Source organism: Brachyhypopomus gauderio, chromosome 6 (genome assembly GCF_052324685.1).
Source record: "Brachyhypopomus gauderio isolate BG-103 chromosome 6, BGAUD_0.2, whole genome shotgun sequence".
Lineage (NCBI taxonomy): Eukaryota > Metazoa > Chordata > Actinopteri > Gymnotiformes > Hypopomidae > Brachyhypopomus > Brachyhypopomus gauderio.
In genome coordinates, this window is record NC_135216.1 from 31,640,542 (window position 1) to 31,655,299 (window position 14,758).

Sequence of the window (14,758 nt, forward strand, 5' to 3'; positions counted from 1 at the left end):
AAACAGGCGTGGCCAGCAGACGGGCAGCGGGAACAGGTGGGGCCGGCTGACGGGCAGCGGGAACAGGAACCGGCGAAGACCCCCTCTTGGTCGCGGGAACAGGAGGCATGGATGATCCCCTCCGGGTCGCGGGAACATGAGGCATGGATGACCCCCTCCGGGTCGCGGGAACAGGCCGCTGAAGCGAGGAGATTTGCTCGGGGGGTGGAGCTGCCAAGCTGACGTCCTCGGGGGCGGAGCCGCCAAGCCGACATCCTCGGGGGGTAGAGCCACCATACTGATGTCATTGAGGTGCGGAGCCGCCATACTGACATCATTGGGTGGCGGAGCCGCCAAGCCGACGTGGCCACTACTCCCCCCCAAAAAATTCTTGGGGGTCTTGTGTGGAGTAGCTGACGGGATCAGTGGAGGGAGGTCCTCTTCCACGGGGTCCTGGGTGAGCCTGGAAGAATACACAGACACACAAGCCTCTCGGTTGCTCGTGTTAGTCCCTGCGTGCCCTGGTGTGGCATGCTAAAGGGGGGTTCTGTCTGAGAAATCTCATTTCATTGTGTTCACCTGACAAACATTGCAGCCAAATAGTGTGACCTATTGTACTCAACTTGTTAGCCAATAAGACATGTATGCCTTACTTTTAAAAACTTTTTATGCACTAGAGTTCTTAACTTTTCTCTTTGCAGGACAGCAAAGCTAATGTTACTGCAGAGAGCATACACAGACACGGACGGCCCAAACTTACAGGGCCACAGCCTATAATTATACTTTGTGTATTAAAAAATCCTATATGGTGATTTCTGGATTTTTTTTATGTCTCTCGTAGTGGACATGCACCTATTTCAGACCCTTCCATGATTTCTAGTGGGAGAACTTGCAAAGTCGCAGGGTGTTCAAATACTTATTTTCCTCACTGTACATTACGTAACTGTACTTGTAAGGTGGTAAGGAAACCACTTAATACGTGGATCCAGGTGCGGAGAGAAGCCTTTATTAGGAACAGGGTTTGAGCAATGACTCCCAGAGTCCACACTGTGTGATCTGTTGGTTAGTGGGCCCCAGGGGTGAAAGGAGGAGACAGAGGCACAGTCCAAACAGGCAGGGGTCAAACCAGGAGAGCAGAATCTGGTCCAAATACTAAGGGCAGGCTGCCGGCAATGTCTAGGAGGGAAGCAGAGTTCGTGGCACAGGAAGACAGTCAGAAGGAAACGCTCAGTAATGGACATAGACAACAATACTTTGCAACAAGACTGAAACCGGCAGGAGTGTAAGAATGCTCAGGGGCGTGGCTGATGAGACACAGGTGTTCTGAGTTAATAATCAGGTGAAGGGGACCTTGGTCACAAAGACTGTCCACTAGGTGGTGCTGTTGAGTTCTGGAAGAGAGCTGTAGGTGTGCAAAGCTTGACAGTTCTCCTCTTAAAGCATTTGTATATTCCATAAAATAGACTACTTAAGGCAATCATTATCCTTTTCCTAAAAGGATTACTGAGTTTCTTTCTTTCGGGTCGTTTTTCTGAGTTGAAATATTTTCACATTACATACATTTTCTGTGTCATATAAAATGTCATTAATCATTTTAAATTCCTTTATTCTTTAACTTTGCATCTTCTACTATGACAGAATTTAAATCATTCACTGAAATGGATCTAGCATTAACAGCTTATACATACATGTGTAACTAAATCAATATGAAAGCACATTGCTTAAAAAGGACCTTATTGCAATTCTAAGTTGTGTAATGATTGTGTTTCTACAGAAATCAGTTCATCCAGCTCTACTGTTGACCCCTGTTACAACTACAATGTACTCGATGACATCTGGAGAACCACATACAGTTACTATGGCTACTATTATGACTACTATAGTTATGGGTTGTCCAATTACTACAGTAGTCATGACGACATCAGTGTTGAATGGGATGGCTGGTATCGGCTGTATCTACAGGGAGCAGATGCACAGATTTCTGAGTGGTGTGTGGGACCAATGACATCTGGTGGATACACCCCACTGATACTTGGTGGTTCACATCCCCTTATTGAGGACGGAATTGTGACCAGAGAAATCTATGGGTCGAATGCTTACTGGTGGTACGGGGAATACTCCTGGTGGTACTGGGGATATGAGTGGTATCGAGGCAATTGCAATTACTTCACCTCCAACCCCATCCAGGTGAAAGCCTGTCCAGGACATTACTACGTCTACAAACTGGTCAAGCCAGATGTGTCAATCCCACTTCCTGTATACGCTACAGGTACAGTCTTCTTGAGGAGGTGTCATTAGACCCAAGCAAAGAATTAGCCTTCACTTTACAATAAATGAGCCTATACTATACAATTGAAAAGTGCTATATATTATTATTATTATTATTACATTTGCTGATACTCATATTGTTGACAGTGGCATTACACACCACATCTTATGACCCCTGCAATGACTACACCTCCCTGGACCAACCCTGGAGAGCCAATACTGCAGCTGGGTTGAGCATTTGTGATGTCGACTTCAACTGGAATGGCTGGTACCGCCTGCTGAACTATGGGATGGACATCCGTATGGCAGAGAGCTGTGTTGATGTCTACAGATGTGGTTCTTACTACCCTCTGTGGCTCAATGGTCCTCATCCTCAGGTAGAGGATGGAGTGGTCACCCGCCAGGTCTGTGCTAATGCAGGATCTGACTGCTGCTTCTACAAGTCCAACCCAATAAATGTTAAAGCATGTCCAGGCAATTACTATGTGTACGAGATGGTCAAGCCAATGCTCTGCAACATGGCTTATTGTACAGGTATTTACACAGTTAAATACATTAACAACATGACTACATTTATTATGCATGATTGTTACACATTTTTCATCCATGTCATCCCTGTTTTGTTTCTGCAGATGTCAGCACCATCACACCTGAACGTACAACTGAATACAGTGGAACAGAACTCAACACAACTATCAGTAAGTGGTCACTAAAGATTGTTTTTCATTGCTAGAAGTGCATTAACAGAAATTAAGGTCATTATTAGTGAGGGAGGGGAAGCTGAGAAAACAGTGAACATGTTTGTTTAGCAAAACCAAAGCACGGACACGATGAAGACAAATACTGACAACAGAGGGCAAAACATAATTTCATATAAAATGTCATATAAAAAAATAATAATTTTTCAAAATAATTTGAAAAAAAATTGGCATAAATAATATTATATCCACATTGACATATATATTTCCTCATTGACGTAGATAATAAGGTGGCCTCGTTGACGTAGATAATAAGGTGTCCTCGTTGACGTAGATAATAAGGTGGCCTCATTGACGTAGATAATAAGGTGTCCTCATTGACGTAGATAATAAGATGTCCTCATTGACGTAGATAATAAGAGGTCCTCACTGACAGTTATAAGATGTCCTCATTGACGTAGATATTAAGATGTCCTCGTTGACGTAGATAATAAGATGTCCTCATTGACGTAGATAATAAGGTGTCCTCATTGACGTAGATAATAAGATGTCCTCGTTGACGTAGATAATAAGAGGTCCTCACTGACAGTTATAAGATGTCCTCATTGACGTAGATAATAAGGTGTCCTCGTTGACGTAGATAATAAGGTGTCCTCGTTGACGTAGATAATAAGATGTCCTCGTTGACGTAGATAATAAGATGTCCTCGTTGACGTAGATAATAAGATGTCCTCGTTGACGTAGATAATAAGGTGGCCTCATTGACGTAGATAATAAGGTGTCCTCATTGACGTAGATAATAAGATGTCCTCATTGACGTAGATAATAAGAGGTCCTCACTGACAGTTATAAGATGTCCTCATTGACGTAGATAATAAGATGTCCTCGTTGACGTAGATAATAAGATGTCCTCATTGACGTAGATAATAAGGTGTCCTCATTGACGTAGATAATAAGATGTCCTCGTTGACGTAGATAATAAGAGGTCCTCACTGACAGTTATAAGATGTCCTCATTGACGTAGATAATAAGGTGTCCTCGTTGACGTAGATAATAAGGTGTCCTCGTTGACGTAGATAATAAGATGTCCTCGTTGACGTAGATAATAAGATGTCCTCGTTGACGTAGATAATAAGGTGTCCTCGTTGACGTAGATAATAAGGTGTCCTCGTTGACGTAGATAATAAGGTGTCCTCGTTGACGTAGATAATAAGATGTCCTCGTTGACATAACCTATCTTGGTTATTCTTCCACATCGTCCACTCCAGATGACCGCTAGGCCTCCAACTACTTCACCATCATAGATGAGTACTGGAGGAGCTCAGGCTTAAACTGTGGAAAACGTGAAGGCAGAACTTTATTTCACATGTTTGATGTTTGTGCTTTTGGGGTTCTGTGGATGCAAACAGAATTCTGTGGTTCTGTTTGTTTGGTAATGAATTGTTTCATTAACATAACCAATGATGGTTGTTCTTCTACAGCATCCAGTGAAGATGATGTCACGTTTGACCCGTGCCACTACCACAATGTCATTGATGACTACTGGAGGAACTATTACTACCGTGGTCATGATGACACCCTAGTTGAGTGGGAGGGCTGGTATCGGCTGTTCCTCCAGGGGAAGAGCGCTCAGTTGTCTGAGTGGTGTGTGAGCTACATCACATGTGGTGGCTACACTGCACTTGTACTTGGTGGATCTCATCCACAATTAGAGGATGGAATTGTGACCAGAGAAATCTACGGCTACCCTGATGGCCAGTGCAACACAGTGTACACGTCTAACCCAATCCAAGTGAAAGCCTGTCCAGGAAATTATTATGTCTACAAACTTTTCAAGCCAAATATATCGATTCCAATGCCCACATATTGTGCAGGTACAGTAATTCTCTGTCCGTGTTTTATGACACCATTTTTATATGTAGCCCTTATGTTTAATAATAAATTGATAATTATATAAGACATTATATTTTATATATTTATAAAATATATAATATAATAATATAATATATTATAAAAATATATAAATATGTATTACATTATAAAATGCTACTATTTTATAATCTAAGTTAGTCACTTAGATGTTATGGCCGAAGAATGTGTAGACAAAAAGAAAGGGTAGCTGTGATGTGAGGATAGAGGCAGCGTGAGGCAGAGCGTGAGAGGTCCACCCACATGGTAGAGACTGTCACGGTACGGCGGCCCCCTACTGGTCGCCCCCGTCTACAGCAGCAGCTTGTCCTGTGGGTGTGGCGTTGTGTTCGTCCCTCAGGTGGGCGGAGCCCGCGATCCGTCTCACCTGAGGGTCGTTTGTTCGTCTATATATGTCTTGTCTTTGTACCAGTTGACTGCTGGTTATTATATCCTTAATTCGGATCAGTTCACGGGTTTTGGTTTGCGCACTTTACATATTAAACCATCCTATTTCCCTGAGACTTGGCGTGATCGCTTCCATTTATTTTCGCTCACCCTACCCGTCACAGAATAACCAGCCACTTTCGGAAGCCGCCAGTCTCCTTTACTTTCTCCTTCGTTCGTGGTCATGTCTCGTGGTAAGTGTTTGTCTGCGTGGTGTTTTGTTTGAAGAGCTCCGCCGTGCTTTTGTGTTGTGTGTTTTGTGTGTGTGTAGCACGGCGAGGACCAGGGCAGTCTGCCCTGAGACAGCTCTTCATGTCCGTTGTTTGTGTGTCGGAAGAGTTTCGCTGTGCGTTTGCTTTGTGTGTTGCACGGCGAGGACCAGGGCGTCTTCCCTGTATACTCTTCATGTTTTGTGTGGGTGAAGTGTACGTGTGAATGGGCGTGTGGACCAGTGTGCGTGCTCGTGGTGTTATATGTTTAGTGTTTCATGTGTGACGCGGGTGCCGCTCGTCACTGTCGCCTCGCTCCCCTGTCGTCTTGTGTTTTGTGTGGGGGAGCGACTGCGAACCTGAGCGGCACGTCACAAAATTAAACCGAGCGCGCATGTAAGAGTCCCGTTCGTTCATTGTTTGTACACTGTTTTTTGTTTGTCTAGTTTTTGTGTGTGTGTTCTCGCGTGCCTGTGATATGTTGTATGTAATTCCACACATGCTCCTTCCCCTTGAGTGTGTGTTGGGGGTGGACCAGTGATGGTCCCATGCCACGGGGAGTGGCACGGAGGGCGTCGCTCCTGAGGGAGGCCCTGACCAGGAACGTGGGGGGTTCTCCTGAGCAGGTGGAAGTCCCCTGCTGAGATGGAGACCCCTCCCCCATTGTAAGGGGGATCAGGGCAGTGCGCGTATGTGTTTTGTGTTGGTGTGTGTGGGTGTGTGCATTTGTGTTTTATGTGCAGGTGTTTCTCCCTGGCGGTGGATCGTGGCATTCCTGGGCCTTGTGGAGGTCTCCACCTGGCAGGAGCCCCCTTATGTTGTGGGGTGACTGGAGCCCGGTCTTAAAGAGCCCCTCCCTAGAGGGTTGGGGCCCCCGGATGTTTGGGGACCATGGGGCTCCGGTCTGAAGAGCTCCTGCACAAGACGGAGACCCTTCCACGGGGTCCTGGAGGTGACGTAGCCACGCCCCAGGGAGGTAACCTGCACACACATACACCCCGGACGGACAAGGAGCCGTGGCCCGTCGTCCTCGCACCTGTGGGGCTATGCGGCTTAATGCCGGTTAGGGCATGAGGGCCCTGTGACCGACCGGGGCGTGGTTTTGTCTTGTTGACGGCCCAGTGGGTCCAGGGTCCCGCCCAGGTAGGTGAGCTAACCTGTTTGTTTTGTGTTTCAGCTCTGGGACTACAGGGGGTGTGTCCCTTGTCCCTGCCTGCCTGCCCCTTTGTTTTGTGTGCTGCTGCTGTAGGCCGCACAGCCGGTGGAGGGGAGTGCGGCTTGGAGGGGGGATCTGTCACGGTACGGCGGCCCCCTACTGGTCGCCCCTGTCTACAGCAGCAGCTTGTCCTGTGGGTGTGGCGTTGTGTTCGTCCCTCAGGTGGGCGGAGCCCGCGATCCGTCTCACCTGAGGGTCGTTTGTTCGTCTATATATGTCTTGTCTTTGTACCAGTTGACTGCTGGTTATTATATCCTTAATTCGGATCAGTTCACGGGTTTTGGTTTGCGCACTTTACATATTAAACCATCCTATTTCCCTGAGACTTGGCGTGATCGCTTCCATTTATTTTCGCTCACCCTACCCGTCACAGAGACATATTTAAAGAAAGTACAAAGCTACCATACAGTACTTTAAAACAATCTTTACATCTTAAAACTACCAGCACTTTGAGGGGGAAAATATGACCTGAAAGTTTGCTTGAAACATCTTCCCACAATGGTGGAAACAAAAAACAATCAAACATTTCTGTAGCGTATTGTATTTTGTAAGGACTGTGGGCTAAGCACTAAATGGCCATGTCTTTGAATTCAAATTAACTTATGAATGCTGGCATTTCTGATACTGAGTGCTGATGGATTTCTAGACTAACATAAATGTAGTGTAATATTGCTTAATACCTTTTTGCCATAGAAACAGGAAATGTACAGGTTTTATTTGGCATTTTCTGTGTAATACATACATTACATTATCCTGGACAAGAGATCATAAACTATTTTTTTTGTTTATAGATATTTAACTCCATTCACCACCATTTATCTCCATTCATTTTAAAACTCTTTCTTGGGAGCCTCTAACAAACCCAGTAGACATCACACTGTGGTTTTACTCTCTCTCTCTAAATTTTCTCATTTTAGTTCCTTAAAGACAGCAGTTGACAATCGTGAAGTGATTGGTGTAATAATATCTGCTCCATAACTACGTATCTATGTATCATAACTACAATGGAATGCACAATATAATTGTCATCACCGGGTTTAATATTGAGAATAGGTTATGTTTGGGGAGATTATGATATAAAATATGCATGTGTGATGCAGTACCAGTGCTGAGGCACTACTGCAATACACTTCATCCCTGTTGTATATGTATCCTAAAACTACTGTTTTAAAAATAATTTCATTGCAGATGTGAACAACATTGCAGCCCCTACCACTACAGGTAAACTGCTCACTGTCACAGTAGAGCTCCTCACTCCTCCCTCTGGTGTGTCTGTGTGTGTTTACATGCATGTGTGTGTTCGCCTGTATTAGTTAGAATCTATGAGTCATGTCACCTGTCGCTTGTCTTGTTAATGTTATGTGTCGCTCTTGTGTCTTGTTTATGTATGTAAGTGTGTGTGTTGATTTACGTCCTTGTCAGTCGTCTGATATCGTCCTAATAAGTGTTCATTGTGTAACGTATCTGTTAGCGCTAAGCGCTATTATCTGTAAGAATAAACGTCTGTAGGCTGCTCGTGACTCGCCATCCTGTTCCGTTTCCCTCGTATTACACTCACACTCCTCACTTCTTTGACTTGTATTTCACCTTGAGTAAGTTTTACTAATATGTACATATATTTGATCATAAGGGAAAAACAATGTCCTGAAACAATAATTTAATGTGAACATATATGTATATTCTTGGTATCCTACTGCAAATTTAGACAACTGTTTACATTTATTATTAATTAGTGCTGTCAATTCCAGGTGCCGCGATTAAAAGTCCTCACCAGGATTTTGCTCAGGTTTCCTGGATTGTGTTGATTCCACTAATTTTACCTGGATTGCTAATTAGAAAATCTAGCAAGCTTGAGCAAAATCCTGGTGAGGACTTTTAATCGCGGCACCTGGAATTGACACCACTATTATTAATAAATATTATTATGACCACCGCCAATTAACGTACAGTCTTTATATCATACACTGTTCACTGATCTTATTGAATGACTGGATATGGTTTGGGTGGCAGATTCTCCTCATCACAACCGAACATTACCCTGAACACCATCCTCATCACAACCGTACATTACCCTGAACACCATCCTCACCACAACCGTACATTACCCTGAACACCATCCTCACGACAAACGTACATTACCCTGAACACCATCCTCACGACAACCGTACATTAGCCTGAACACCATCCTCACAACCATACATTACCCTGAACACCATCCTCACGACAACCGTACATTAGCCTGAACACCATCCTCACAACCATACATTACCCTGAACACCATCCTCACAACCATACATTACCCTGAACACCATCCTCACGACAACCGTACATTAGCCTGAACACCATCCTCACAACCATACATTACCCTGAACACCATCCTCACCACAACCGTACATTAGCCTGAACACCATCCTCACAACCATACATTACCCTGAACACCATCCTCACCACAACCGTACATTACTGATCACTTTTATGTAGATTTTGTAGCTGTACTGTGTTGCCCTTAACAAACATGCAGCTTTCTGGTGAAATTGGTGCACATTATGCACATTACATACCACAAAATCTGCTACTAAATTCCACCAGACATGTGAAAATTATCAGTGATCAGTGCAGTGCTGTTTGACCCATCAGGACAAAATAATGTATTTATTATATTTAATTTTTCTTTGACAGACCCCTGCAACAACTATGTATCCCTGGACCAACCCTGGAGAGCCAATACTGCACCTGGGTTGGGAGTTTGTGATGTCAGCTTCAACTGGAATGGCTGGTACCGCCTGCTGTACAATGGGATGGACATCCGTATGGCAGAGAGCTGTGTTGATGTCTACAGATGTGGTTCTTACTACACTCTGTGGCTCAATGGTCGTCATCCTCAGTTAGAGGATGGAGTGGTCACCCGCCAGGTCTGTGCTAATGCAGGATATGACTGCTGCTTCTACAAGTCCAACCCAATTCGTGTTAAAGCATGTCCAGGCAATTTCTATGTGTACGAGATTGTCCGTCCAATGTTCTGCAACATGGCTTACTGTACAGGTATTTACACAGCTACATTAATGTGACCACATTCATTTTACATGTTTCCTTCACATTTGTAGAGTTCTGCACATTTTTCAAGTTATCATCTTAATTTTGTTTCTGCAGATGCCAACAGCATCACATCTTTGTCTACAACTGAATCCAATGGAACAGGACTCATCACACCTGTGACTACAACTGAATCCAGTGAAACAGGACTCAACACACCTGTGACTACAACTGAATCCAGTGGAACAGGACTCATCACACCTGTGACTACAACTGAATCCAGTGAAACAGGACTCAACACACCTGTGACTACAACTGAATCCAGTGGAACAGGACTCATCACACCTGTGACTACAACTGAATCCAGTGGAACAGGACTCATCACACCTGTGACTACAACTGAATCCAATGAAACAGAACTCAATACAATCATCAGTATGTTGTCTGTTAAGTTTATTTTGTATGTTAGAAAGGTATTGATTTTCTGGATTAGATGTACAACACAGACTAATTTTGCACACGAATATGTTATCTACAAAAAGTGGTAGAGGCAATTGTAGAAGTAGAAGTGTTAAAAAAATGATCTTAGTAAATTGTAAAATTCTGCTTTATACAGCATGGCCACTGCATCTGGAGTTTCAGCTTACAGACCGGTACAAGTACGTAGACGTACAGACTGGTACAGGGATGTAGACGTACAGGCTGGTACAGGGATGTAGACGTACAGGCTGGTACAGGGATGTAGACGTACAGGCTGGTACAGGAATGTAGACGTACAGGCTGGTACAGGGATGTAGACGTACAGACTGGTACAGGGATGTAGACGTACAGACTGGTACAGGGATGTAGACATACAGGCTGGTACAGGAATGTAGACGTACAGGCTGGTACAGGGATGTAGACGTACAGACTGGTACAGGGATGTAAATGTACAGACTGGTACAGGGATGTAGACATACAGGCTGGTACAGGAATGTAGACGTACAGGCTGGTACAGGGATGTAGACGTACAGGCTGGTACAGGGATGTAAATGTACAGACTGGTACAGGGATGTAAATGTACAGACTGGTACAGGGATGTAGACATACAGGCTGGTACAGGAATGTAGACGTACAGGCTGGTACAGGGATGTAGACATACAGGCTGGTACAGGGATGTAAATGTACAGACTGGTACAGGGATGTAAATGTACAGACTGGTACAGGGATGTAGACATACAGGCTGGTACAGGGATGTAGACGTACAGACTGGTAAAGGGATGTAGACGTACAGGCTGGTACAGGAATGTAGACGTACAGACTGGTAAAGGGATGTAGACGTACAGACTGGTACAGGGATGTAGACATACAGACTGGTACAGGAATGTAGACATACAGACTGGTACAGGAATGTAGACGTACAGACTGGTACAGGGATGTAGATGTACAGACTGGTACAGGAATGTAGACGTACAGGCTGGTACAGGGATGTAGATGTACAGACTGGTACAGGAATGTAGACATACAGACTGGTACAGGAATGTAGATGTACAGACTGGTACAGGGATGTAGACGTACAGGCTGGTACAGGGATGTAGACGTACAGACTGGTACAGGGATGTAGATGTACAGACTGGCACAAGGATGTAGACGTACAGACTGGTACAGGGATGTAGACGTACAGACTGGTACAGGGATGTAGACGTACAGGCTGGTACAGGGATGTAGACCTACAGGCTGGTACAGGGATGTAGACGTACAGACTGGTATAAAGGACCAAATGCACATATAGCTTTGAAGGAGTAACTTTCATTTTTAAGGGATAATTTAGATTAGACACAGAAGGAGTTTACTGACTGCTGACGTTTCTACAAAACAATTATAATACTGGTAAAACATTTCATGTAAGCACTTTTCAGGAGTTTAATTGGGAGACCAAAGAGAATGGCATTACTGTAGTCAAGATGGGAGCTGATCAAAGCATGAATCAGCATTTATGCAGTGTTGCTATTGTGCATTGTGCAGAATTTGTCAATTTGTACATGGCTTACTTTAAAAGTATTTATATAATAATAGCAATAATAAACCATCTCTATCTATCAATAATAAACCATCTATATGACACTTTTCTCATACCCAATGTTGGTTTGCATTGCTTACATCTCAATAAACCCACAGTAGATTTAAGATCATACTGAAAGTTTTAGATGAAAAGGAATTAAGTTGTGCTTGTAACGGGAGAAAGAAGACCAGTTTACCACATGACCAGTCTGAGCTTGAGGACTGTTTGGGAGCCAGAGGATCTAACAGGTGTGGGGAAGCACTCAGAGACTAGAGGGTGCAAGACCATGTCAGATCAATCGAGAAAGTCTACAGGACGCATGTGTAACTGATCAGTAAAGAGATGCAAGCTGATCTAGTTCTGTAACAACAGAGATGGGAGATGTTACGGAAATATTATGGAGTTGGGATAAGTCTGATATGAGCTAATTTCACATTCAAAGGAAAGAGAGGACTCAAAGATAACATTAAGATTATGAACACTTTGAGAACTTTCTACATTCCTAACAGTGTACTGTGAGTGAACCACTTTACTGACCTGTATCCAAATGTGTTACAGCATCCAGTCCAACCAGCTCTACTTTTGACCCCTGTTACAACTACAATGCACTTGATGACATCTGGAGAACCACATACAGTTACTATGGTTATGGCTACTATAGTAACGGATTCTCCAATGACTACAGTAGTCATGATGACACCACTGTTGAATGGGATGGCTGGTATCGGCTGTATCTACAGGGAGAAGATGCACAGATTTCTGAGTGGTGTTTTGACTCCATATCATCTGGTGGATACACCCCACTGATACTTGGTGGTTCACATCCACTTATTGAGGATGGAATTGTGACTCGAGAAATCTATGGGTCCTATAGTTTCTATTACTGGTGGTACTGGGGGTACTACTGGTCGTACTGGGGATATGGGTCGTGGTATGGAATCCAGTGCAATCACTACACGTCCAAGCCAATCCAGGTGAAAGCCTGTCCAGGACATTACTACGTCTACAAACTGGTCAAGCCAGATGTGTCAATTCCTCTGCCAACATACACTACAGGTATATTACATACACTACAGGTATATTGCATACTCTACGGGTATATTATACTCACTACAGGTGTATTACATACACTACAGGTATGCTTTTTTTTTACTTTTTTGTTTTGGACACTTTTACTTGGATAATGTCTGTTGGTATAAATTGGCCTGCATACTACATGAACATGACATAAAGCATTCTGAAAGTCAAAAGATTTTATAAGATCTTTGTGACTGGCAGGGAATGCGAAATAAAATGGAAGCGATCACGCCAAGTCTCAGGGTAAAGGAGGTTTTAATGAATAAAGTTTGCAAACCAAAAAACCTGTGATTCGATCCAAATTAAGGATATAAATACCAGCAGTCAACTGGTACAAAGACAAGACATATATAGACAGATAAACGACCATCAGGTGAGCCGGATCCCACCCCGCCCACCTGAGGGACGAACACAATGCAATAACAACAAGACAACTGCCGATGTGGAAGGGGGCGACCGGCAGGCGTCGCTTAAATACTAAGCCTTAACAATAAATACTTTTAATAAATTTTTTGAGTTTTGATTAATTGACTTTTTGTTTATCCATGCCAGTTGCTTTAACCAGTTCATCTTTAACCAGATATTTATAATACTTGTCACGTTGTTACAGCGGCAGCTGTCCTGTTTTGGTCACGTGATGTTCGTCCCTCAGGTGGGCCGGACTCGTGATCCGTTTCACCTGAGGGTCGTTTGTTCGTCTATATATGTCTTGTCTTTGTACCAGTTGACTGCTGGTTATTATGTCCTTAATTTGGAGCTATTGCACGGGTTTTGGTTTGCACCTTTTCTATTAAACCTCTTTCCCTGAGACTTGGCGTGATCGCTTCCTTTTTAGTCACCCCGCCCGTCACAATACTGTAATCTTTTATAATAGTGTTTGTTGTTTTTTTTTTATTGGAAGGATTGGCAGTGTAAAAAGAAGAAATTAAGTATTAATTTATTTTTACTCTTTAAATGTCCATGATAGTTGCTTTCAACAGTCATACATCTTATGACCCCTGCAATGAATACACCTCCCTGGACCAACCCTGGAGAGCCAATACTGCACCTGGGTTGGGAGTTTGTGATTTCAGCTTCAACTGGAATGGCTGGTACCGCCTGCTGTACAATGGGATGGACATCCATATGGCAGAGAGCTGTGTTGATGTTAACAGATGTGGTACTTACTACACTCTGTGGCTCAATGGTCATCATCCTCAGGTAGAGGATGGAGTGGTCACCCGCCAGGTCTGTGCAAATGCAGGATATGACTGCTGCTTCTACAAGTCCAACCCAATTCGTGTTAAAGCATGTCCAGGCAATTTCTATGTGTACGAGATTGTCAAGCCAAGGACCTGCAACATGGCCTACTGTACAGGTATTTTACATGTCTTTATGTTTTAAACAGTTCTAGAGTTCTACACGGTTTACCATGTCATCTCTGATTTTACATTTTCCTTCATCAGATGCCAGTAAAATTATTCCTGTGTCTACAAACGTGTTCAGTGGAACACAAAACACAACCACAAGTAAGTTCCTATAAACATTAGTTTTGTAGACTTCAGTAATTTAATTGATTCTTTGGATTACACCTGCAACAAACAAAACACTTTGTTTCTATGGGAGGTAGATCCTGCCAATATTAAAACTGAAATGAAAACACTAAAATGAAAATGAAAATACCATTTTGCAATTTCTTTTTCCATACATATGTGAAAATACTATGACAAAATTAAAAATAAAATGAAATCACTTAATTTGCTATTTAATGCTTCACTCGAGCACGGGTCATATGTGACAAAAATAAAATTGAAATTAAAAAGGAGGATTGGCTACACTACAGAACTACAGAACCTCCAGTGAAATCCAGAGAGGGCAGCACACAGCAACATGGCTGACGTTT

General features: G+C 43.4%; 1 protein-coding gene across 1 annotated transcript; it reads left to right on the forward strand.

Annotated features, from left to right (window-relative positions):
- Positions 1-1,151: 1,151 nt before the first annotated feature.
- Positions 1,152-14,259, forward strand: LOC143516407 (uncharacterized). The gene is made up of 10 exons (XM_077007956.1): positions 1,152-1,209; positions 1,754-2,248; positions 2,395-2,781; positions 2,880-2,945; positions 4,427-4,819; positions 7,914-7,946; positions 9,405-9,767; positions 9,876-10,193; positions 12,358-12,855; positions 13,844-14,259. Exons 1-10 carry the CDS (start codon positions 1,152-1,154, stop codon positions 14,257-14,259), a joined length of 3,027 nt encoding a protein of 1,008 aa, XP_076864071.1.
- Positions 14,260-14,758: the final 499 nt, after the last annotated feature.